At 37.7% G+C, this 23787-nt stretch overlaps 1 protein-coding gene across 1 annotated transcript; it reads left to right on the top strand.

Annotated features, from left to right (window-relative positions):
- The first annotated feature begins 6001 nt into the window (after positions 1 to 6001).
- Positions 6002 to 21983, top strand: slc6a17 (solute carrier family 6 member 17). Its single transcript, XM_083553712.1, has 12 exons — positions 6002 to 6346; positions 9076 to 9449; positions 12278 to 12435; positions 13341 to 13467; positions 17234 to 17415; positions 17652 to 17762; positions 18222 to 18463; positions 18647 to 18839; positions 19534 to 19726; positions 20388 to 20547; positions 20756 to 20918; positions 21581 to 21983. The coding sequence occupies exons 2-12, from the start codon at positions 9161 to 9163 to the stop codon at positions 21947 to 21949; spliced, it is 2187 nt and encodes a 728-aa protein (XP_083409838.1). The 5' UTR covers positions 6002 to 6346; positions 9076 to 9160; the 3' UTR covers positions 21950 to 21983.
- Positions 21984 to 23787: the final 1804 nt, after the last annotated feature.

Below are 23787 nucleotides of genomic sequence, written 5' to 3'. Positions count from 1 at the left end.
TTTTAATCCCCCACCAACCAGCAAGAATTCTGACTCCCACAGACCCAAATTAGTCCTGTCCCTGTAGGAAAGTACTACAAAAATTGAACTCATAATGTGTATTAAAGACACCTGTCACAGTATCAACCTCTTCCATTCAAGCCTCTCCACCAACGTGGGAAAGACCAAAAAAATGTCAAAGGACGTCAGGAAGAAAATTGCTGACCTGCACAAATGCTGGAATGGGTCGACGGTGGTCAGGATTTTTGCTGGTTGGTAACGGAATCAAATACTTATTTCACTCGATCAAATAGCAATTAATTTATATAAAAATATAAATTTATTATGTTCTTGTGGATTTTCCTGATATTCTGTCTCTCTTTGTTAAAATGAACCTACCATAAAAATTGTTAATTTTTTTTCTAAATCAGCAGGGGATAAAAACATTTCCCCCCACTTTATGCTATGTGTGCTAAATTGTCAACTGTACTAAATCAACAGTGTTCTTAAAACATCATTCATTATTTTATCTTCAATTACTGCTTTATACTTGTCATGATTGACCCAAAGCCATTCATAATCACTGCTTGACCAGTGAAAACCAGTCTATCAAAGGTCACCATATATACATTTACACACTCATATTCACATCTGGGGGACATTTAGCATAGCTAATCCACTTTCCTGCATGCTTTTGGATAGTAGAAGGAAAGCAGAGTACCTGAAGGAAACACGAACATGCAGAAACTATTTTTACTGAACAGTGATTTTTATATTTGATTAGTTGAAATTATTAAGAATACTTCTTCAATTGAATAGAATAAAATAGTTTTTAGTTCTTTTCAGCAGAAATAATTTTTCAGCAATAGGATGGCATTGCAAGCTTACTTGAAGTTACATTTGGCATTAGAACGTCTTGATCATCATGGACAAATGTTATCATCATCCATAATTAAAAGTCATTCTATTATTAAGACATTGCCTGTACAGTGGTACAGTGTTTTCCTCAATGTATTTTGCCTTTGTTTGCAATTGTTCCAGTGGAATTAGGCATCCAAAGCTGTTTTTAAGCTGGTTTTTGGTGATTAATGATGCTGCCTGGGTCTGACATTTTTCCTAGATGAGAAAGATACGCATTGAATACAGAAGAGGAGGACATCTTTCTCTCGCCGTTGCACTGAAAATGTGATAGCTGTGTGGCAGCAGCCTCTCATGGCTTCGCTGACGCATACAGCAGAGAAAAGCACTATGTGCCAAGGACATTTCAGCGACACAACTTAGGCTTTCTTAGACTCTCTTTTTAATATACAAACGCTATAATTTGTTACAATCATCTAATCAGTATGATGTGATATTTAGCAAATGTGTGTTATCTTTAATACTACAATAAGAATAACAATTTATTTTACCACAAACCCTGAATTAAAATTAATCTTTTAATCTTATGAATTTTTCATTGTGTCAAACTTTCACAATTGGTAAGGAAATACTGGAATCCCCTTTGTTGTTCTTTTCCCTCTACCTCTTCAGATGTCTGATATTGTAATAGGTGAAGCATCCACCTCTCCTCCATTTAAGAACAATCTCCTCCCTTCCATCATGTTTCTCTCTGCTACCTTACTCCATATTTACCTAAAAGACATGTAAAGAGAGCCAGAATCCACCAAGCCAAATTGGCAACCTTATGCACTCTTACTGTGAACTACACATTGGCATTTCTCGTGGCCATTTGGCCTCAGTTTGCTGCCAAATCTAGCCTACATTCATGCCTTTATTAAATGTGGTAATCAGGTAGATTGTATGTTTTATATTGCAGCCATTGATGCACACCCTTATAATATTTCATAATAATATTTCCACTCCACTTGGAACATGGAACCTTCTACAGAAGGATTCTATACAATATCAGAATAATTCATTTGCTTAAAGAAGTTACTTGTGGATTGCTTTCTAATTGTGTTTATATTTTAATTAAATGGAACTCATTAAAACAGGCCTGCTGTTCTGCTCTTGGCTGAGAATGAAATAATCATGACTGACTCACTTGTTTCAATAATTTTGTGAAACCAGAAACTTTGCTTGGCCAATATGATGTGCCTGTATGAACACCAGAAAGTAAAACCTCAACACTGCTGATGCATTGAGCTCTAAACGAATTACTTACTTAAGTACTCCATAATGTGTTTTAACCAATCCCATCTTATTTGGCCAAAAGTCTGTGTCAGTGGGGACAGAATGAGTGATAACAGGCCTCTATTTAATATGTTTTGAGTATTAACTCTTAAAGTAAACAGGAGCTATAAACGACCAGGGCCAGACATGACATAAATTCAGTTCCTTCCACATGCTCCATTAGTTTGGTAATATATATCCAATCTGTCAGGTTCCTGCCTCCAGTACCTATGAACATTTACACAGCACACAACGTCTCTAACAGGAGTAAGGAATGATAAGCAATTTTTGGGATGAACCGAAGATATGTGCATAATAACAGCCATATTCAAAAACCCTGCATGGTTACAAGCCTGCTGCACTACTGATGTCACAAATAAGCTGCAGTTTATGCTGAGTTGGAAGTGTGATTTGCTCACAAACAGAGATACACAATGCTCAAGGTCAACACTGTGATCATTGAGATTTGTCAATTATTAGTAGCAATCCCTCTTTGTGTGCAGGGAAGAGGAGATACAATAGCAATGTAGATGTTATGCTATAGATGCAGAAGAAGCAGTGTGCTATGATATAAATAAAACATTTTATTTTTGCTGAGAAATTAAGATGTTAATTATGAAACATGGTAGAACAAAATCTTATTTAAGAAAAGTTGTTTAGATCTGGCCTGTGTAGCTGCCGTTCTTTTAATATCCGTTTTTCGTTTTTGCCACAGCCCATTCATGCTGCCCTTACAAAAGAAAGAGTGCAATGAGTAGGAATCATATGATCTGCTGTTGCCATAGAAACTGATCCCAGCAGTGGGCTCTAGTGAGGTGAATCACATGAGAGGAGCTTTCTGTGTACCTTATAAGAGTGAGCCACACGCATATACATGTACTCTCACACACACACACACACACACACACACACACACCCACACACACACACACACACACACACACCCACACACACACACATGCACACATGCACGTCAGGTTTCAGGAAGCTCCTCTGTAAACAAGGCTGCATGTTTTAGGACAAGGGATTACTGAGCTTTTGACTTGTTTTAACTATAATGCATGTCCTTCTGCAGTGCTGCTTCAAAATCATGCCAAATGTAGGCCTTAGGCAGTGCTAGTTCAAATGATTCCATGTAATTACCTGAATCTTTTACAAATCTAAGTTTTTCTTGAACATACCTTTTGAGACTGTATTTACCTGTTTAATGTTCCAGAGACTACAGAGAGTTAAACAGCTGTATAAATGCACTGATCTCCCATATCAGGACATTTGATATCAGTAGCCTACCCTAGCCTCTTTGTAAACACCTAACACACACTTACACACATACAGACTACATGAAACAATGCTTTCCACTCTATGGCTCCAGTGAAGTCAAATCATCAGTTTATTCTCTTGTTTACACAGTAATCTCTGATTACAAAGAAATCTGTTCACAATTGAAAGTAATGAGTAGGGCTATGAATTGGCAAGAACCTGGCAGCACGATATGTATCACGAAACAGGGGTTGCGATACAATAGGTGATACATTGCGATACTGTAAGCAAGGTAATATATTGGTATAATTCTTATTTTAGAATATAATTTTAGGAAAGTTGTCATTAAGAACACACCACCATATGCAATCTACTGTATATATTCTACTACATATGCAATCTACTGCATTTGCATTAATTACATCTATAATTACACTGCCAACCCTAACTCCTTATCTACACATACCATTAAAAAGTGTAAGAAAGACTATTACTTCTATAAAGGAAGAGAATACAGTCAGACAAGGCATGCAGGCATGTCATGCACTTTCGCAAGTGTAGGACACTCTAACTTTAGGTTTGTGTATATAGCTCTGTTCTTTAAGCCACAAATTAAGCTTCGTCTGCTTATAAGTGCCACCATGAATGCCACATGTTACCATTTTAACATATTTCTGGCTAAATAAACAAACTGCACATAAACAAAACATATTGACATCGCCGCAAATCAAACTAATAAACTCCGCTACTACTTCTGGCGGACGTTATACACATAATCATTTTTAAAGTGCCCAAAGAACCAGGTGGATATTAAGGCTAGCATTAATGGCATTCCCTTATACTTCCTGCTTCTGTTTAAGTTGCTACTATCTATCTGGAGGTCAGGATATAAATTCAAAATGAAACAACGGCCATGAATCTTGTATGATTTTTTTATTTTTTTATATTGATATTGCATTTTTGAGGTCCCCTGATGGTCTAGTGGTTAGGATGCGGCGCTCTCACCGCTGCGGCCTGGTTTCGATCCCCGGTCAGGAAACCAACCCCAGCCACTCTTAGTGCCGGTCCCAAGCCCAGATAAATGGGTAGGGTTGTGTTAGGAAGGGCATCCAGCGATAAAAAACATGTGGCAAATCAAACATGTGGGTGATCCACTGTGGCGACCCCTGATGGTAGAAGCAGAAAGAAAGTTTTTTATATTGCATTTTTGAGAATAGATACAGTATCGGCACACAAAATATTGGGTTATTTACATGTATCGATATTTTTTTACACCCTTAGTAATGAGTACGCACTCTTTTTAAATGACAAGAGGCATTTACGGCCTTTTTATGGCGACATATGCAAAATGAAATGGAAAAAAATTACCTTATATGTTAATTTTTATATATATATATAAATATAAATTAACGTATATGTTTGGCAAACAATTACAGCAAGCATCTTGAAGTAGGAAGCATTAATAGGTTTTGTTTGTAATATATCTCAGAATTGGCACCCACACTAGACACAAATAGTCAAGGACAGACTAAATTTTCTGCTGTGAGTAAAAAGATGAGTCAAACACAGTCTGACACCTCTCCTGAAAGTGTCTGCAGACCTCTATCTATGTTCCTACACGTTTTTTTTAACATGGAGTGAAGTTTTCACATGCAGGCTATGTTTCAGATGTGACTTTCTCACAGAGTTGCAGAGTGGTGCAGCTGATAGTCCTTGGTTCTGGTTTATGGTCCCTGGTTTTAGTGCATGTTGTCTGTGTCTGTGTGAGATTGTTCATACCTAAAAAAAACATACTAGTAGGTGAACAAACTGGGTATTAATGAGTCTATGAATGTGTGTACATGGTAACCTATGAAACATTGTCCCATCCAGGGTGCGTTCCCAGAATAGAGCAAATACACTGAATGAATTAATATCTTACATTGAACAGCTATACCATCAAAACCACTGACAAGTGAAAAAAACTTAATTGTCTTGTAACATTGACATCTGACAAAGAATGAGATATGTTAGGCAGCTAAAGAGCTCAGTTCTTGAAGTTGATGTACATTTACAGTATTTGGCAGACATGCTTACAATAGTCTCATTGATAGATTATAGATTAAGGTCTTAAGATGCTAAGTTGTTATTTTGACATGTACCACCTACCTTAACATTGTTGCAGAGGAAATACACCCCATCCTGACAATAATATTCTCTAAGTGGCCTTTTTTTGTGCAGGATTATGCTTCTCGATACACTGCAAAAGTGGTTAAGGTTAAGGTTTTGATGTTATGGCTGATTAGTGGGTCACATTTTTTTTTCTACATGTACAAGCGGGGTTTTTATTTCCAGATGTTTATACATAATTACAAAACTTTTCCTTAAGGGATAGAGAATGGCACAAAACCTGAACAATGAAATGTTCAAACAATGTGATGCATTCTTTTCCAGGAAAAAAAAAATTGTGTGACCTTTTGTGAGCCACGTACATTTCGTGCATTTCAGATGGAAAAAGATTTCTATTGAATGCTCTTATAGGTAGAATGAAAGAAAAGTTAAGCTTGGCATCATCTGCCATTAGTGTTTCATCAGCCGGTTCCCGCGCTGCCTGGTTTTACGCGTCTCTGACGCACGAGCGCACCGGTGACTCACGCGCGCTTATAGTAGTCTAATTTGTTCTTGGCCAATCGCGGTATTAAAAGACCTGGAAGCGCCGGGATTTTATTTCTCCAGAACACAAATCAGCGAGTTGGTTGCACGACACGCCCGCCTCCAGTGACCGCCAGGGTTGGACCGTGTGTGATGCTGAAGTTACTATTTTGGGTTGAAAGCGAAGCTGTATCAGCTTCAGTGGCGCAAACAAGGCTCGCGCTGAGTGCTGCTTACTGCTGAGAAAACGCTTCGCATGCACGTTCTGATTTACGTTACCGTGTCTTTTGACGTCCAAAAAAAGGTAAGCGAACGACCTCCAGCATTGCAAGAATAAATCAAATCATGGCATCTATCTGGAGAACTATTGCTGTAATGGTTTTTGTTTTGGGTTTGTGAGAGGATTACATGTTATCGCTAATCCCGTGCATAGGTTTTTGCATTCGTCTCGTGCCCATATTTATATATAATAAATGAATAATGGATAATGGACTGGTCCAGCGTATGCGCTGCGTCGATGCGTTAGAGAGGAAACGTGACACACTTGTTTGACCTTGAAGATGCTCTGCGCCCGATGTCTTAAACCGACGTGACTGTTTATTCGCAGCACGTGTTCATGTTTTCGCGACGGTGTGCTCCTTCGATTTTGCGTGTCTTAACAGGTCATAAGACACGAGCATGTTGCGCAATGGATGGGTGACATTTTGTCGATCACCGCGGATGAGCTACATGTTCTACCAGCTCTGGGCTTTAATAAGAGGACTTTACATGATCACATGCAAATTTCAGAGTTTGTGCTGTTTGGAGAAAAGCATGCTACAATATATTCAAACGTTTATTCATGTTCAGTAATTGCTTTACAGTGGTCATGGTTGTAGATATCAAGAGAATATATCAATGAGTTTGGTGCTAGTTTGAATATACCTTATACATTTACACCCAGATGCAATTGTGTTCATCCAAACAGCGTGCTTTTGTGAGAATGGAAGAAATCAGAGAAACCCAAAAGCACCAGACACAGGGAGAAGTTACAAAACTTCACAGATAGTAAGCTGAATTTAGTATTGACCCTGGAATTGCGAGGAGGCCACGTTGCTTGCTGCAATATTGCATCACTGAGCTAGAAAATCGTTTACTATAAATTAAAATTGCATTAGCATTATACCTGTCAAAGTGTAAATACTCTACCGTGTGTTTCTGATAGTTTAGTTAGAAGACCAAACTCATACCAAAGAACCGATGTGGACATAGACAGTGTCAGAAATCATCATAAGACTTAAAGAACATTAAATTCTCTTTATCTAGGATATTGTTATCAGGTTTGTGGCCAGTCTGCCAGAATGCAGACAGATGGATGGTAGAGAAAGAAAGCAAAGGATTACATGAAGCATGGAAGTGAGAATTTTGTCAAACCCTACTGCCTAGCAACACACTGTGACAGACTGAAGCATTTCTTATTACAGCTGGCAACTGGGATGTAATGTGTAACAGTATTTAAAGCTTTGGCTTTAAAGAAACCCAACTATACAAGCTGAGATGAAGTTATGCTGGCTTTACAGTTTAAAAGTTATTTGATTGTTCAGTACATCAATCACAGGCCATCCTATTGTACATGTAAGACAGAATGCATTATTCTTTTAATCATCTATATATTTGCACTTCATAATATATTTTTAGAGCTATGATGAATATAGTGACATGACATACACTAAACTGCCGTATGATTACAAACTAATTGTCATGTCAAAAGAAAAAATGACTGATTTAAAAGAAAGATATTTAGAATTTTAGTTTGTATTTCCCAAAATGAGAAAGGGCCACCTACATGGTCAATTCTGAGAACATGAATCTAAAATCTCAGTGATGCAAAGTGCTACATATGACCTCTGAAGCTGAAATAAGTCTTAGCCTTGGCAGCTTACTGACATAATCAATGTGATGTCTTGGCAGGTCAGACAGGTCTGCTTAACTTGCTCTATTTCTCGGCACCTCCATTTCTAATGCATTCCAGGTATGAAATAAAGATGTGCATTTAGAGTGCACTGTCTATATAAAAACTTAGTAATCATATCCTTCCCTAAACATTTGCATTGAAAAAGACTTCAGGTTGCCAGTCTTTATTTAGTTAACAGATAGGGTTACAAAATTGTACTTTGCTGGAAATGTTAGTAAACACATTGTTACATGTTGGTGAGAACCTCCAGTAAGATATATGTACAAGCTGAATGAATCTTATTGGCACATGTTTCCTTTAATTTAGAAAGAGGCGAAAGGGCCTTTTCTTCCCAACTGACCATTATCATAAATAATGTTGTTTAATATGTTGATTTGGCACAAGTGTTTATATCTGCACTTACATCTACATAAGGTGGGCTGTACATTGGCACTTCACTGCGCTTGAGGCAGAGACGAGTCCTGCTAGAATTTGCATGGTGAGGATGTGAAGCACACTCAGTGGGCATTGCCTAGCAACACAGGCATTCCCATGAATTTTTGCCCTCAGTTGATCAGGAATGGCTGTATGTCTATTACTTGAAGAGGTTACTTGTCCGAGACTGGTCATATTCTTATTATTACTGTAAAATGATGTATGGAAAATCAGCCTTGTTTTAATCTCATTTTGTTTATATTTTTTTTAATTAAATTTTTTTTTTTGTATGCAACATCACATGATTTGTTTCTCATCCAGTGTATCAGTATAGAGAATGACTGCTTTTGTAGCAAATGCTGAACAGACTCCAACTAGAGCTATTAAATGTAAAACACAGGATTAAAGGATTTGCTGAAAACTTTCACAAAACTTTTCAAAACAAGCTGATTTTACCACTATGACCTTATTTCTGGACAATACAGACAAGCTTTTTTCACTTTCAGGGAAAACATCTTTTTGGAAATAGAATGCATTGTGTTGTTTTATCAAAAAAAGTGGGTCAAGCGCATCACTTTTAATATTGTTTCACTTTTTTTCAAAGTATGAGTACTACATTTTGCTTGTCCCAGTCAAGTCTAATTCTCTTCTCTGATCCCACACAGCACAGAACTCCTATCTCTTCAGAGTGGTGACTAACATACCAGCCATCTTGTCCCACTCATATTTCTGATTTAATCCAATTCAGCCATGCCTAAGAGCAGTAAAGTAACACAGCGTGAGCACAGCATTGAGCATGTCACAGAGTCTGTGGCTGACCTGCTGGCCCTGGAGGCCCCTATGGACTATAAAAGTAGCCAGATGAGCATGAGCATGCCTGGTGGAGGTACAACACCAAAGCCTGACATCTCACCAGACCTGGAGGATGGCCGGCCAGCATGGAACAATAAGTTACAGTACATCTTAGCCCAGGTGGGCTTCTCGGTGGGACTGGGCAATGTTTGGCGCTTTCCTTACTTGTGCCAAAAGAACGGAGGAGGTAAGGAGTTGGTGGTCATATTTAAGTTTGTTTGACTCCAATGTGAATGCTATTCTGTGGTGTTTTACAGCAAATTCACTTCAATGTATATAGCACATGATATTAGTGAAATAAGTACTCCAACTTTTGAAGAGGGATATTTGATTTCTAAAACAATAGTTGACCGGGTTGAACGGCTTGTCAAATGTTGATGGTTGAATATCACAATGCATGGAGTACATCCTGAAAAGTTATGTGAGACTAAGGAGGGCTGGTCATTCTCCCTTTTTACAATGTAACTGTTCACTGCTGTTTTTGGTTGGTTATTTTGTGTGGATAGAGAATTTATTAATAACACTTAATTAAAAACTGAAAATACTTAGCGATCAAATAAAAAAAGCCCCTTGTGGGTATTTGTTCATACCCTTGCTACTTACATTTACATTTACATTTGCGGCATTTAGCAGACGCCCTTATCCAGAGCGACGTACAAAAGTGCTTTAAATCTCTAGTAATGAATAAATCCACACTGGTACGCAAGATTACAAACTTAATATAAATATAACTCGAATTCTACAAACTTGGAAAGTGCTAATTTAGGTATTTCAGGAAGAGGTAGGTCTTCAGTCGTCGCTTAAATATAATCAGGGACTCTGCTGTACGGACATCTAGGGGAAGTTCATTCCACCACCTCGGTGCCAGAACAGAGAAGAGCCACTCCTCTCTAGTAAAGAACATTAAAGATAAATGTTAAAGAGTTGATAAACAGGCATTTTTGGTATTTCCTTTAAAATGTTCTGTTTTTAAAATGAGTAGAGAATTATTCCCGAAAAGATTCTGAATACAGAAGATATGTCAGTTTTGCATTGTGAATATACAAAAACGCTGTTAATTTTATGCCATTAGAGCCGAAGCCATGGTGCTAGATTGATCTTTACATAACTCTTAAAATGATTCAGTTTATGTAAGGCTTGAAGTGTGCAGTCATTGTGTTCTAGATGTATTGAATTGCCAATTCAGCATAGTTATTTATGGCAACTTAAGGCCGAGACACTCTATAAAAGGGCTAGTCAAGGCCACAGAGGGCACGATATATATAATCTTACCTTACCAATTATGTTTCTAGCAGCTATTATTCTCTCTCTCTCTCTCTCTCTCTCTCTCTCTCTCTCTTTCTCTCTCTCTCTCTCTCTCTCTCTCTCTCTCTCTCTCACTCTCTCTCTTGTACACAAAAGCCATCATAATTCATCATATCATTATCATAGAAACATTACTTATTCTATGTTTTCTGTGTTATTTCTGATGTTGTTGCTTTTCTAAAAATGCCACAGTGGTCATCTTTGCCTGTCAGTTCGCTGTCATTTGCAGTATAGAAATTTTTAAATACATTTTACTATTATTTTTTATGTATGATTTTCTTTGAACTGCATTTGTCAGTGCTATTTTAAGAAATAGATGTAGCTCTGTATTTTCGTGCTGGTGTTTGTATAGGTATCACAATCTGGCATGCCCTGGCTTGCCTCTTTCTGATATCCCATTGGGCCTTGCTTCCTTTATCCTATCTCTCTCTCCCTGCTGTATTCCCTTCTGTCTGTCTCCTATAGTTAAATGCAAGGCCTGCAATTTCCCTTTTATTATCAGGCAGAATAAATAACTCATGAACAGAAAGCCTTAACACAGCAGACAACAGCAGACAAACATTACAATCCAACTGCTAGTAAACAGATTTATTTTTTATTATTTGCTTATCAAAGAGTATGATCAAAGTCATAAACTTGCATTAGTCGCTGTCTACTATGCAGTTATTTTTAAGAGAGTGCACACTCTTAGTGAAAAGCAGGATCAAGGTGTTGTGGTCATCTCTGGGTGAAATCTCCGTCACCATGGAGCTGCTTGACGTCAAGGCTCTGAATGATTTGCTGTTTCATTGTGTCGTATCAGCTCACTCAGGTGTACTGGGCTTTCAGACTATCCTTATGTGATTTTAATTAGTTCAGCAAGGTACATTCCAGAAAAATAATACTTTACAGATGTATTTTTGGTATTATGTGTTCATTATTATGTTCAATTCATAGAAATACATTATTTATGCAAACATATTCCCTTTTAGTTTTACTGTAGATACTAAATAATATGCTTTTAGTTAAACATCTTAAAGGTTTAGCTAAAAGAATCTGCATGTATTTTATGATAAAAAACAATAGATTAAATAATTATATTTATTACAAATTTAAAAAGATGATTTGCTGTATATAATGAGGCGTATTTTTTGTCTTAAAGTTTTGTGTAAATTCTTATCTGGGGTAAATCAAACTAACATTTGCCAGATGTACAGACAATCACAATTACAGACAATTCTGTAATACATTTTTTCTTTGTAATAAATGCAGAATGCGCTTTCACAGCACAACTCATTAACATTTAGTGATGCTCAAACAACCCCCATGATGGAATAACAAAACACACATGGGCTAAATTTTCTAGTAATTTAACTCAACCTCTGCAACCACCATAGGCACACATTAAGTGTTCCTGCTTTTATAGAGCTTAAACTTGACCATAATGCACATGCATATTGCAGTAAGCCATCGCAACTTACATTTTTTGAAATCTATCACTCAAATTCTGCTTATGCATAAATGAATAAAAATTCATCTGCTTGTGTGGGATAAAATGTAAATGTTCCTAAGTACTATTCATGAATCACTTTGTTCATATCCAGTTTCATAAATGATAGGCAATGTGATTTAAATCATTGGGAATATTTTTGTATAATATAATATATTTAGTCATTAATTAAAATGCATGTTCTGTAAGGTTGTCTCTAAATTGTGTTATTGTCTTTTCAGGTGCATACCTTGTTCCCTACTTCATTCTCCTCATCCTCATTGGCATCCCACTTTTCTTCCTGGAATTGGCAGTGGGTCAGAGGATCCGAAGGGGAAGCATTGGGGTTTGGAACTATGTTTGCCCTCGACTGGGTGGCATCGGCGTGTCAAGCCTAATGGTGAGAAAATGGCGATAAATGCAAGCTGATTTATTTAACAACATATTATCAGATTTCTCTGTGGGTTTTGTCTGGTAGCCTAGAGAGATGGTAGTCGAGGTTTCTGTAAGGTCCACCAGAGTGGCTGCGGCTGGTAACACATTTAACTCTAGTTTATTAATTAAATTATCACATCCATCATTTCATGTGGAGTGTCTAATGTATAGCAAGTGTTTTTTTTAGCTTGCTATACATTAAACACTCCACATGAAATCTTCTCCAACAACTGGATAGCAGGTTACCTTCAATTGAGTGAAATCTGACTGCTTTATTCCAAATCAGGGGTTGACACAGTTAGCTAAATAAAGTGAATCTATACATTTTTGATGAGTCACTCAGCTCTGATACACCATCTGCCTAGCTGTTGGGTGATAGTCTAACTTCTAGGCCTTCAAAAATCTGCTGAAAAATATTCCCTTTATCACCAATGTGTGAAGTAAAGAAAATGGATTCAGGGCTCTACTGAGATAGGTCTTGATTATTACCAAAATCAGTCAAAGCCACTGCATCTGATGTGTTCTTACAAACAGATCCTTCATCATAGCCATCTTGCTTACAATGAGGTGCAAGTTTGAGGGGCACAGTAGTACTTAAGTCTTTTAAAGCAGTCCTGAAATGCCTAGAAATACATCTGCAGGAGGAGAACAGCTATTAATAGCCACAAAGAGAAAGGGGCCCATGCCAGAATGAAAATGTGCTTTAATAATTCACAAACCCCTCTGGCTATGGACCTGCAATGTAGCCTGAGGATATTTTGCACACTGGTCCTAAAGACATCAGCAAATAACATTTACAAATTTAGATTTAAAAAACTGCAGAAAACATGTTGGTAATTTTCTTTTTTGTCTTTTATTCTGTGTCTTAAGGTATGTGGCTTTGTAGGTCTGTACTACAATGTAATTATTGGCTGGAGCATATTCTACTTCTTCCAGTCATTCCAGTCCCCTCTACCCTGGGCTGAATGTCCCATCCGAAGAAATGGAAGCCAAGCCAGTGAGTGTCCTGTATATTAAAAGAAATGCTATGTAAAGACATAAAACAACTGATAAATAATTGCAGGTTTTGTGATGTACATTTACATTTACTTTTGCGGCATTTAGCAGACCCCCTTATCCAGAGCGACATACAAAAGTGCTTTGAGTCTCTAGCAATGAATAAATCTACACTGGTACACGAGATTACAAACTTAATATAAATATAACTATTGAATTCTACAAAGCAAACTTGAAAAGTGCTAATTAAGTGTTTCAGGAAGAGGTAGGTCTTTAATCGCCGCTTGAAGATAGTCTGGGACTCCCCTGTATGGACATCTAGGGGAAGTTCATTCCACTACCTCGGTGCCAGAACAGAGAAGAGCCTTGAAGTATACTTACCTCTCATTCTGAGAGAAGGTGGTACCAGTCAAGCAGTGCTGGAGGATCTCAGACAGCGTGGTGCAGTGCGAGATGTGATAAGGACCATTTTTGGCCTTGTAGGCAAGCATCAGTGTTTTTAATCTGATACGTGAAGAGAGCGCAGCAGTGGGGTGGTGTGAGAGAACTTGAGCAGTTTGAACGCAAGCCGTGCAGCTGCGTTTTGGATCATTTGCAGTGGACGAATAGCGTTCAGGGAAAGACATGAAAAAGTAGTCGAGTCTTGAAATGACAAGAGACTGAACAAGCACCTGGGCAGCCTGTGTGGACAGAAATGGTCGAATCCTTCGGATGTTGTAGAGAAGAAATCGACAGGAGCGAGCCACATTAGTGACATGTGGGAAGAAGGACAGTTCATTGTCCATAGTTACCCCAAGGTTACGAGCAGAGGCTGAAGGGGAGAGCAGGGAGCCATGAAGTGTTATTTGGAGATCTTGACCTGGAGATGAATCACCTAGGATGACCAGCAGTTCTGTTTTCTGGGGTTGAGTTTTAGTTGGTGATCACTCATCCATGAAGATATGTCTGTCAAGCATGCCGAGATCCGAGCGGACCTTTAGAGTGGGTATAGAGGGAGAAAAGGAAGGGACCAAGTAACGAGCCTTGTGGGACACCAGTGGTGAGTCTGCATGGGGCAGATGTGGATCCCCTCCATGTTACCTGGTATTAGTGACCTTCCAGGTAGAAAGCAAGCCATTCCCATGCTGTTCCGCGGATACCAAGGCTCTTGAGGGTTGACAAAAGAGTCTAGTGGTTGACTGTGTCAAATGCTGCTGAAAGTTCCAGGAAGATAAGTACAGATGACAGTTCGGCTGACCAAGCAGCATGCAGTTTCTCAGAAACAGCCAAAAGGGCCAGCTCTGTGGAATTTGCTGCTTTGAACCCAGACTGGTCCGGATTATGGAGGTTGTTCTGTGAGAGATAGACAGACAGTTGGTTAAAAACAGTGTGTTCCAGAGATTTTAGAAAGAAAGGAGAGAAGTGATACCGGTCTGTAGTTGTTGATGTCTGATGGATCCAGAGCAGGTTTCTTCAAGATGGGAATGACAATTGCTTGCTTGAAAGTAGTTAGCACATAGCCAGATGTTAATAACCCATTGATGATTGTGTAGATGAAGGGCAGGAGATCTTGTGTGATGGTCTGAAGCGTAGTTGAAGGAATTGGATCCAGAGGACAGGTGGTGTGATGTCTTGCAGTATCTCATCTTTTGTTAAGGTTGAGAAGCTTGACAAAGACGTAGTGGATTGCTGGCTGTGTTGTGTAGTCATTGTTGGGGAGGAAGTGAAGGTCTGGCAGATTTTCTTAATCTTTTCATCATAGAAGGAGGCAAAGTCATTAGCAGTCAGGGAGGATGGAGCAGGTGTGGCAGGGGGGTTGAGTATTGAAGAGTAGATGTTGTGGAGCTTACGAGGATCTTGTGCAGAGGCCTCGAGCTTCTCCTTTTAGATGGCAGTTTTAGCAGAATGATGTGGAAAAAGGAAACCAAGATAAATCCAGTGGTGGACAGTAATGTCGTGAATGTAATTTGTTACTGCTCTTAAGTAGCTTTTTCACTTATGTGTACTTTACTGAAGTTTTTCTTACTTTGACTTCACTACATTTCAAAGTCAAATATCTTTTTACTAAACTTTACTAAACTTTAAATTGCCCCTTGGTGGTATCAATTTATCACAAATATGCAGTTTAGCATCAGTTCCAAAGGAAGCATACCATTTTGAGAGCAATAAATGATGTGTGATTTTTTTAAGTAGTTGAAAAAAATGTTTTGGGCTCATGAATTTTTATTAGATGTCAATCAGTGTTTGACTCATTAATATAATTTTATTAATAGATTTTGTTGTGCTAAGAGTAACAGTAGAGTCTTTTTACATAAACTCGGTTGATTAAAAAGAGTCTTGTGACCAAAATAGTAACATTATAGCCACAATAAATCATAGTGCTTTGTATACTTAAGTACATTTGAAGGCAAATATTTTTGTACTTTTACTCAAGTAAAAGTTTAAATTGTGCACTTTTACTGGTGTAATATTTTACCTAGTGTATCGGTATGTCACGCTTTGATCAATAGTCGAGACCAGAATATGAATAGGACATTTATTAGCCTTGGGAAACAAACACAAGCTAGGAAGCAGCATGTACCGGAAAACGGGTCTATTCTCAAACACAGGTAGTCCAGGGATGATCGCCAGAATGAACCGTAGATCGGACGGTGGGTGAGTTCGGACAGGGGCCTTATAAAGGGGAGGTGTAGATTGGTGACTGCTGAGTGCCGAGGGGCGGTGTGGCCGGTGGTTACCTGACAAGGTACTTTTACTCAAGTACAGTACACTGATCTGTGTACTTCGTTTATCTTTTCCACTAAAATTGTGATACAAAAAACAAAAGCCAAGCAATTAAATGCAAATTAAAATTAAAAGAAAAAACAAAAAATATAATACTAATGTTGCATACTTAAAGTGTGCACATCCTTTAACTAATAGTTAAACTTATTAAATCAAATGTTGCTTGTAATAAAGAATTCAGTCTTATTGGGTAAGAGTCTAACAACTTAAAATAACTAGCAAATTTATTTCACTCTTCTTTAAAATGCAAGATCTATCAAATGGTTTTCCTGGAGAGATTTCCTGTAATTTACATAAAATTTGTATTTTAATCATTTTTTTCAGTTTCAAAACTTTTGTCAGTTTGAAAGCCTCACATGTACTCCATGTAGAAGCATAAATTTTACAAATGCTACTGAACAGAAAGTTTGTTATGTTATTCAAATGTTTTACATGCCCAGCTGTGTTTAATATATCCAACTATTGGTTCAGCCAGTTGGTGATTGGATACAGTAGAGAACGTTAGAGTGCCAGAAGTGACCATTAGTTTCCAATCATACATCACATCTACAGTAGATTATCCAACATCTTATGATTCATATTTAATTCCATTGATCTTAGTTATCCTATTTTATTTCAAGCTAACAATCCCAGGACTTCTAATACAATCACCACTGATTTGCGGGTCTTACTTTCATTTACTTTCATTTATGACACTCAGTATTGTACATACATTCGTTATATAAATGAATAGATTTTTATATTCACTATGGAAATTTAAAGTAATAGCTACTAAACTGTTCAGGAAAATACCCACAAAAGATTAAGACAAGAAAAAAGTCCTTATAATTTCTTTAAATATTTGTATTTTTCTTGGTTAATATGTAAAAATGTGTTAATTTTATGGCCACAGTGACATTCAGGGGGGATTCCTAGACAAACACCCACTATATAAAATGCAGATAACTACTCATTGACACTGCGTACAGTGAGGCATCACAGTTTGTATTTTTGTATTCCCACAGTTGTAGAGCCAGAATGTGAGAAAAGCTCTGCCACCACATATTTTTGGTATCGTGAGACACTAAACATAACCAGTTCTATCGCTGACAGTGGAGGGCTGAACTGGAAGATGACTCTATCTCTGCTGGGTGCTTGGATCATTGTCTGCTTGGCTGTCATCAAGGGCATCCAGTCTTCTGGAAAGGTAAATACAACCTCAATACAAATGTATTTATACTTTCTGACCACTAAAGATTTCAACCACCTCTAAAGTATCTTTTGAATTATGTGGTTATTCATCACATATCCATAAGAAAAGGATGAAAATATTGCCATCTTTCTGTAAACTGGCAGAGCTTTTACTATTTTATTAGATCATGTATTTGATCTTTTTAAGAAAACTCTATCTCCTACTCCCTGTGCATTATGGGAACTCCTTAGGTGATGTACTTCAGCTCCCTGTTCCCGTATGTAGTGCTCTTTTGCTTCCTGGTACGTGGATTGTTTCTTAAGGGCGCTGTAGATGGCATTGCTCATATGTTCACACCAAAGGTAAGACCCCCCCCCACACACACACACACACACGCACACAAAATTACACAGTTATTAAAAATACTTATTTGTGAGCATCAGGACTGCAGAATATACTTAAACTGACTTAAGGGTCGCTTCTAAACACAAGTGAATTTCAATCATCAGTCTTCTGTCCTTAACCTGCCTGTCAATCTAGCTGCTGTCTCCCCCTAGTGGTAAACTTAAGATGAAGCCGGTCATTTTTATAGCGCTATAAATGTATTACTCATTACTCATGCGTGACCGAAAGAGACCAGGAGACTAAAGTGATTTATTAAGTAGGTGCATATAAATAGGTACAGGAAACTCATTTTCAAATAATAAATCACTGTATGACCAAGAATGGAAAATTGTCAAGTGTTCTCTATCATAGTTGAGCTCATTTTCAATAATTAAGCAGAAAAGAATGAACATTCCACTGAATACATATTCCTGCAGCTGGAGCTCATGCTGGAGCCTCAAGTATGGCGTGAGGCTGCAACGCAGGTCTTCTTCGCTTTGGGTCTCGGTTTCGGTGGAGTCATTGCTTTCTCCAGCTACAACAAGAGGGAAAACAACTGCCATTTTGATGCTGTCTTGGTGTCTTTTATCAATTTCCTCACCTCCATCCTGGCCACGCTGGTGGTATTTGCTGTGCTTGGTTTCAAGGCCAACATCATGAACGAAAAATGTGTGGTGGAGTGAGTGCATTGTTTTACTGTATTTGCTATTAGTAGTATAAAATCTGAATGTAATCATAAAGATTTATGAAACACTTTCATTTGTAGTTTATTAGACGTGAAAAAGGATGATTAGTTATAGAGCTAAAGAGTATGCATTTTGCCATCAGATATATTCATCTAATGGCTTTGTTCTTGTTCTAGGAATGCTGAGAAGATTTTGGGCTACCTGAACTCCAACGTGCTGAGTCATGATCTGATCCCTGCTCATATTAATTTCTCCCACCTCTCCTCATCAGACTATGCTGAGATGTATGAAGTGATTAAAATTGTAAAGGAGGACAGTTTTGCTCAGCTGGGCCTGCAGCAGTGTCTACTGGAGGATGAACTCAACAAGGTCACTTTAAAATCCACTGAGCCGTTTGTTTATGTTTATACTGTATGATTAGCTATTCACTTTTATTTGAATCATTGGATCAGCTCAAGTTTGAATTTTGTATTATTTATAACATCACTGCTGAATACTCATACAGTTCAGGTTTGGTGTATATTAATACATAAAAAAACAACTTACTGAGGAACTTGTGGCAAACACACCACAGAAAAATGCTTTTAATAAATGATCGATATTGTAAAGTTTTCTGTAAGAAGTCTATAGTGTCATGGTTTACTTTAGATGTATAGTTGTTTCTTCTTTTTCAACACAGGAAACTATTCAGGGTAAATAGCTAGTGATGAGGTTTTTCTTTATAGCGGTTATAACCGAGGACATAACAGAAACAAACTTGTACAACTTGTTTTACGGATCTTCTATAGCATTAATTGTAACTATAAACGAATAAAATGTATGCTTTAGTAATAAATCAGTTTAAAAAAGTTTTCTTGCTGTTGAAATGATATTGCTGTGGTATAAGAGGAATGAAACACTTTGAAATGTGCTATTATTGGGGAAAAATCTACTTCTGGATAGGAATGAAATTGCACCACCATATTATCTTATAATAACATGCCCACTGTGTTTTATTTCTTATTTATTTTGAGTTTTTGCCAAATGTTTTTCTCTAATTCATCACTGTTTCTTTCTCCAACAGGCTGTTCAAGGCACTGGTTTGGCCTTTATTGCTTTTACAGAGGCAATGACACACTTCCCAGGATCTCCATTTTGGTCTGTGATGTTCTTTTTTATGCTGATTAACCTGGGTCTGGGAAGCATGATTGGCACAATGACTGGCATCACTACTCCCATACTTGACACCTTCAAAATACGCAAGGAAATACTGACTGGTAAGAACTATCTCTCTCTCTCTCTCTCTCTCTCTCTCTCTCTCTCTCTCTCGCTCTCTCTCTCAAACACACACACACACACACACACACACACACACACACACACACACACACACACACACACACAATCACTTCAACATTATTTGAGAAATGAACTTTCTCTGAACTTTGAAGTATCTGTGTATTAATGAGCTGCTTGCACTCAGATGCCTTGGGATACCATGTGTGATATTAAATGGACCTGGCAGATGCAGACTTGTGTCCATTAGCACCTGCTAATGGCTCTGAACACTTGCTGTCAATCATCAGACTCAGAATTCAGTGAGACACTGCACTATAAATTAAAAATAAAAGAGAAAGCATAACATTTTTTTTTAAAAAATGTATTATTTACTTATTATTGTCAACAAGCATTCATTAATGAAGGTTTGTTCACATAGATTCGGTTGCTTTCCAACAATGCTGTGGTGAAAATATTGATTATTTTGTTTGAAAATCCTTAATTGTTTTGACAATAACATTCAGCCCTACATCATTAGGGCCAAACTGTAACTGTAATAAACCGCTGCACTGTTTATTTGTTATGGGAGTGGTCTGTGAGCCAGGGTCTCATTTCATTTTGGATTCACTGGATAACCGCTGCCCCCTTATTTTTTCTCAGTGGTCTGCTGTATCATTGCATTTTTCTGCGGCCTGTTATTCGTCCAGCGATCAGGAAATTATTTCGTCACCATGTTTGATGACTACTCTGCTGGTCTTCCTCTCACAGTTGTAGTCATCCTGGAAAATATATCTGTGGCCTGGATTTATGGCACCAAAAGGTACACTGTGTATTTTTAGCAAAACTTTTCTGTCAGGTTAGTTTGTGCATGGGCTTCTTTTTATAGACTATGCTGACCTTTCAAAGTTATATTAGTTATTTTAGGATGAAATCCCTATGTATTTGCTTAGACACAGCACAAGAAAAAGGGAACACTGTTTTACTGTATTCAAATGTTCGTGCTGAATATTTGTGTGATGCATTGTCAGGTTCGTGCAGGATCTAGAAGATATGCTGGGTTTTAAACCATACAGATTCTACTTTTATCTGTGGAAGTATGTGTCTCCAGCCTGCCTCCTTGTACTTATTACTTCCAGTATAATTGAGATGGCTGTTAGTCCAATGGGATACAATGCATGGATTCAGGACCTGGTGAGTGAAACTCTAAAAAACTCTTAAATGCTTATTTATGTCATTCATGTATGAATAGAGTACGAACCATCATATTTTTTAAATCATCATAGTTTTCATTTAAATACAATTTTAAATACATAACGCTCAATTGTTTACAGTATAAGACTCCAGCGGTGGTGCAAGCATTACATTAAATTGATGTCAAATGTAAAACGATGTCAAATGTTTACAATCCCAAATCTGTGGTATAATATACGAGGTGGTATGATGTGCTCTTTAGTTATTAACTGCTTTATACTGGTTAGCTCCTTGTGCTTAGCTCTTATTCACCTTGACTTTGTAACTGTGTTGAAATAATTATTTTTAAATGTACAGTAGTTTTTAATATAATTACACTGTAATAGTGACTGCATTCAGAGCAGAATAATATTAATACACTACTAATTGTAGATTTACTGTTAAAGCATAGTAGAATTGTATTTGTTTGGGACACATTCTAGATAAAAGATCTTTACATTAATCTATGCAGTGGGGAAACTTTGAAGTTTTCTTCTGCAAGTAGCTTGTGCTTTTTTCCCCAAAAAGAGCTTATACCATAAGAGTATTTTTATTGGACTCTATATTAAAGGACTTCAGGTTAATGTTATTTCACACTCTTCTTATTTGTCTTCTTTCACCAGGCGGAAGAGCGATTTCAGAGCTACCCTACATGGGCTCTTGTCATGTGTTTTGCTCTCATCTTTGTAGCCATGCTTCCTCTGCCATTGGTCTTCATTGCACGCCACTTTAACTGGATTCCCGACGGCTCCAACAAACTGTCCGTCTCTTACCGCAAGAGTCTGACAAAGGACACCTCCAACCTAGAGGATGAGACACGGTTCATTCTTGGCAAAAACACCAGCGATACGCCCTCCCCCATGCCAAGCCACCGGGCCTACCTTGGCCCAGGCAGCACATCACCTGTGGAGCTCATCACCAACTCCACCTCCATCAGTGGCTATGGAAGTAGCTACCAGACCAACCCTGTGCCACCTAAATCTGAGTCATGAGCTTCAACATATTCTGAAGGTGTCACCCAACAAAGACTGAAAAAGAAGAAGGAAAAAGGTATGAGAAGACACAGCATTTATCAAAATTGTATTGAGGCCATACAGGAACAAAGGGATGATGTGTTTTTGTGTGTGTGTTTGTGTGTGTGTGTGTGTGTGTGTGGGGGGGGGGGTGATCCCTGAATAATAGAGAATGAAAAAAAAGAAAGAAGTAAACAGTCAACCAGGAACATTCTCCATATCTTGTCCAGTTGCAATTAACAATCTCTCTCTATGACCTACACATTTGGACCAAAGGCATTTCCACAGAATAGGCGGTGGATAAAAAAAAAAGCATGGAATCATCCACATAACTGAAAGATTTACAGAAACTTCTAGAAAAAGATTCTTGCAAAATTTCATACTAAATTTTACACATGCTATAGGTAAGATGGTCCTCGGGTTTAGTAATACTTTGGAGGGGGGGGTTTCATGCACAAAGTAAGTTTTTTAGTAGGTTTCTTTCTGTTGCATCTGTTGTTCATGCCTAGGTTGAGGTGTAAAAACTGCTAAATATAGATTCACTATTTATTTATTTATTTATTTATTTATTTATTTTTCAGTATAATACTGATATCACAGTTCACATACTTTTTATGAGAACTCCCAAACAATTCCACACATAATACATTTCATCCTGTGAAGTAAATTGCCTGTTAATATCAAGCACATTCATAACAAAAACAGATGTGTTTGCTGCAGCGTAGCGTACATATATAGTGTATATCGTAAGTCCAGGACTACCTGTATTTAAAAAATTCACATAAACCCTAGGCCAATCATGAGCATTTGTAAAGTCATGCATGTGAAAGAGAGCTGAAGGTGATTTCCTTTGTCAAGTGTAGTCAGTTGTTTTGTGACACAATATGAACAGCAGTTTCACATGTCTCCAACTAAGCACATGCTAGCATTCACCCACAATGTTACCTTGCTAGCAAATAATTCAACAGTCAGGTGGCTTCAATCATATTTAATCAGATGTTTAATATTACTCCAGGTGTACATTAGTGCACTGTTTTGTAAGGAAAATTAAGTTAAAAAAGCACATTAAACTTGGACAAGTAGTAGAACAGAGAGAAATGTACTGTATAGAAATTATTGTTGTAATCCATAGTATTTACTACAACTGTTGTCCTGTCTAAATGTTTATGCCCATAGATTACTAGGCCCAGCACAATTTACCCATAGAGCACTGACTTAATCGTTCCACTCGGGGGCACTATATGCATCACAAACCCCCAAATTGCATCTAGTTTTGATGCAATGTCATGCACACACACACACACACACACACACACACACACACACACACACACACACACACACACACACACACACACACACACACACACACACACACACACTATCACACAGCATGCCTTTGTTGCTGTAAAATATGTTGCCACACTTTATATTTCAGATTTAGGTACATCTAGTTTTAGTATTCACATGCCTGCCAGATGTGGAGCAAGTGATCAGCAGAAAAAAGAAGCACATTTAACATGTTGGGTTGCAATAATACTGAAGCATTGTTCATCTGGCACAGCAGTTTTAAATACATATTCAATCAATAGTATATAGTACTATAAATAGAGCAGATGACAGAAAATAGCACAAAATAGAAGAAAAAGAATCTGTAATAATAATAGTAAACTTTGATAGGATTTTGTACCTGTACTGTGAATGTCCAGGTTTTTTCCCAAAAGACCTGCACAAGGGTCATTGTCAAATGGTAGAGTGAGCATCACTTAAACTCTCCCTCTCATCTATCTCATTCTCTCTCTCTCTCTCTCTCTCTC

This window comes from Silurus aristotelis, assembly GCF_946808225.1.
Source record: "Silurus aristotelis genome assembly, chromosome: 11".
NCBI lineage: Eukaryota > Metazoa > Chordata > Actinopteri > Siluriformes > Siluridae > Silurus > Silurus aristotelis.
The sequence above is the reverse complement of the archived record's forward strand: the minus strand, read 5'-3'. Positions and strand labels throughout refer to the sequence as shown.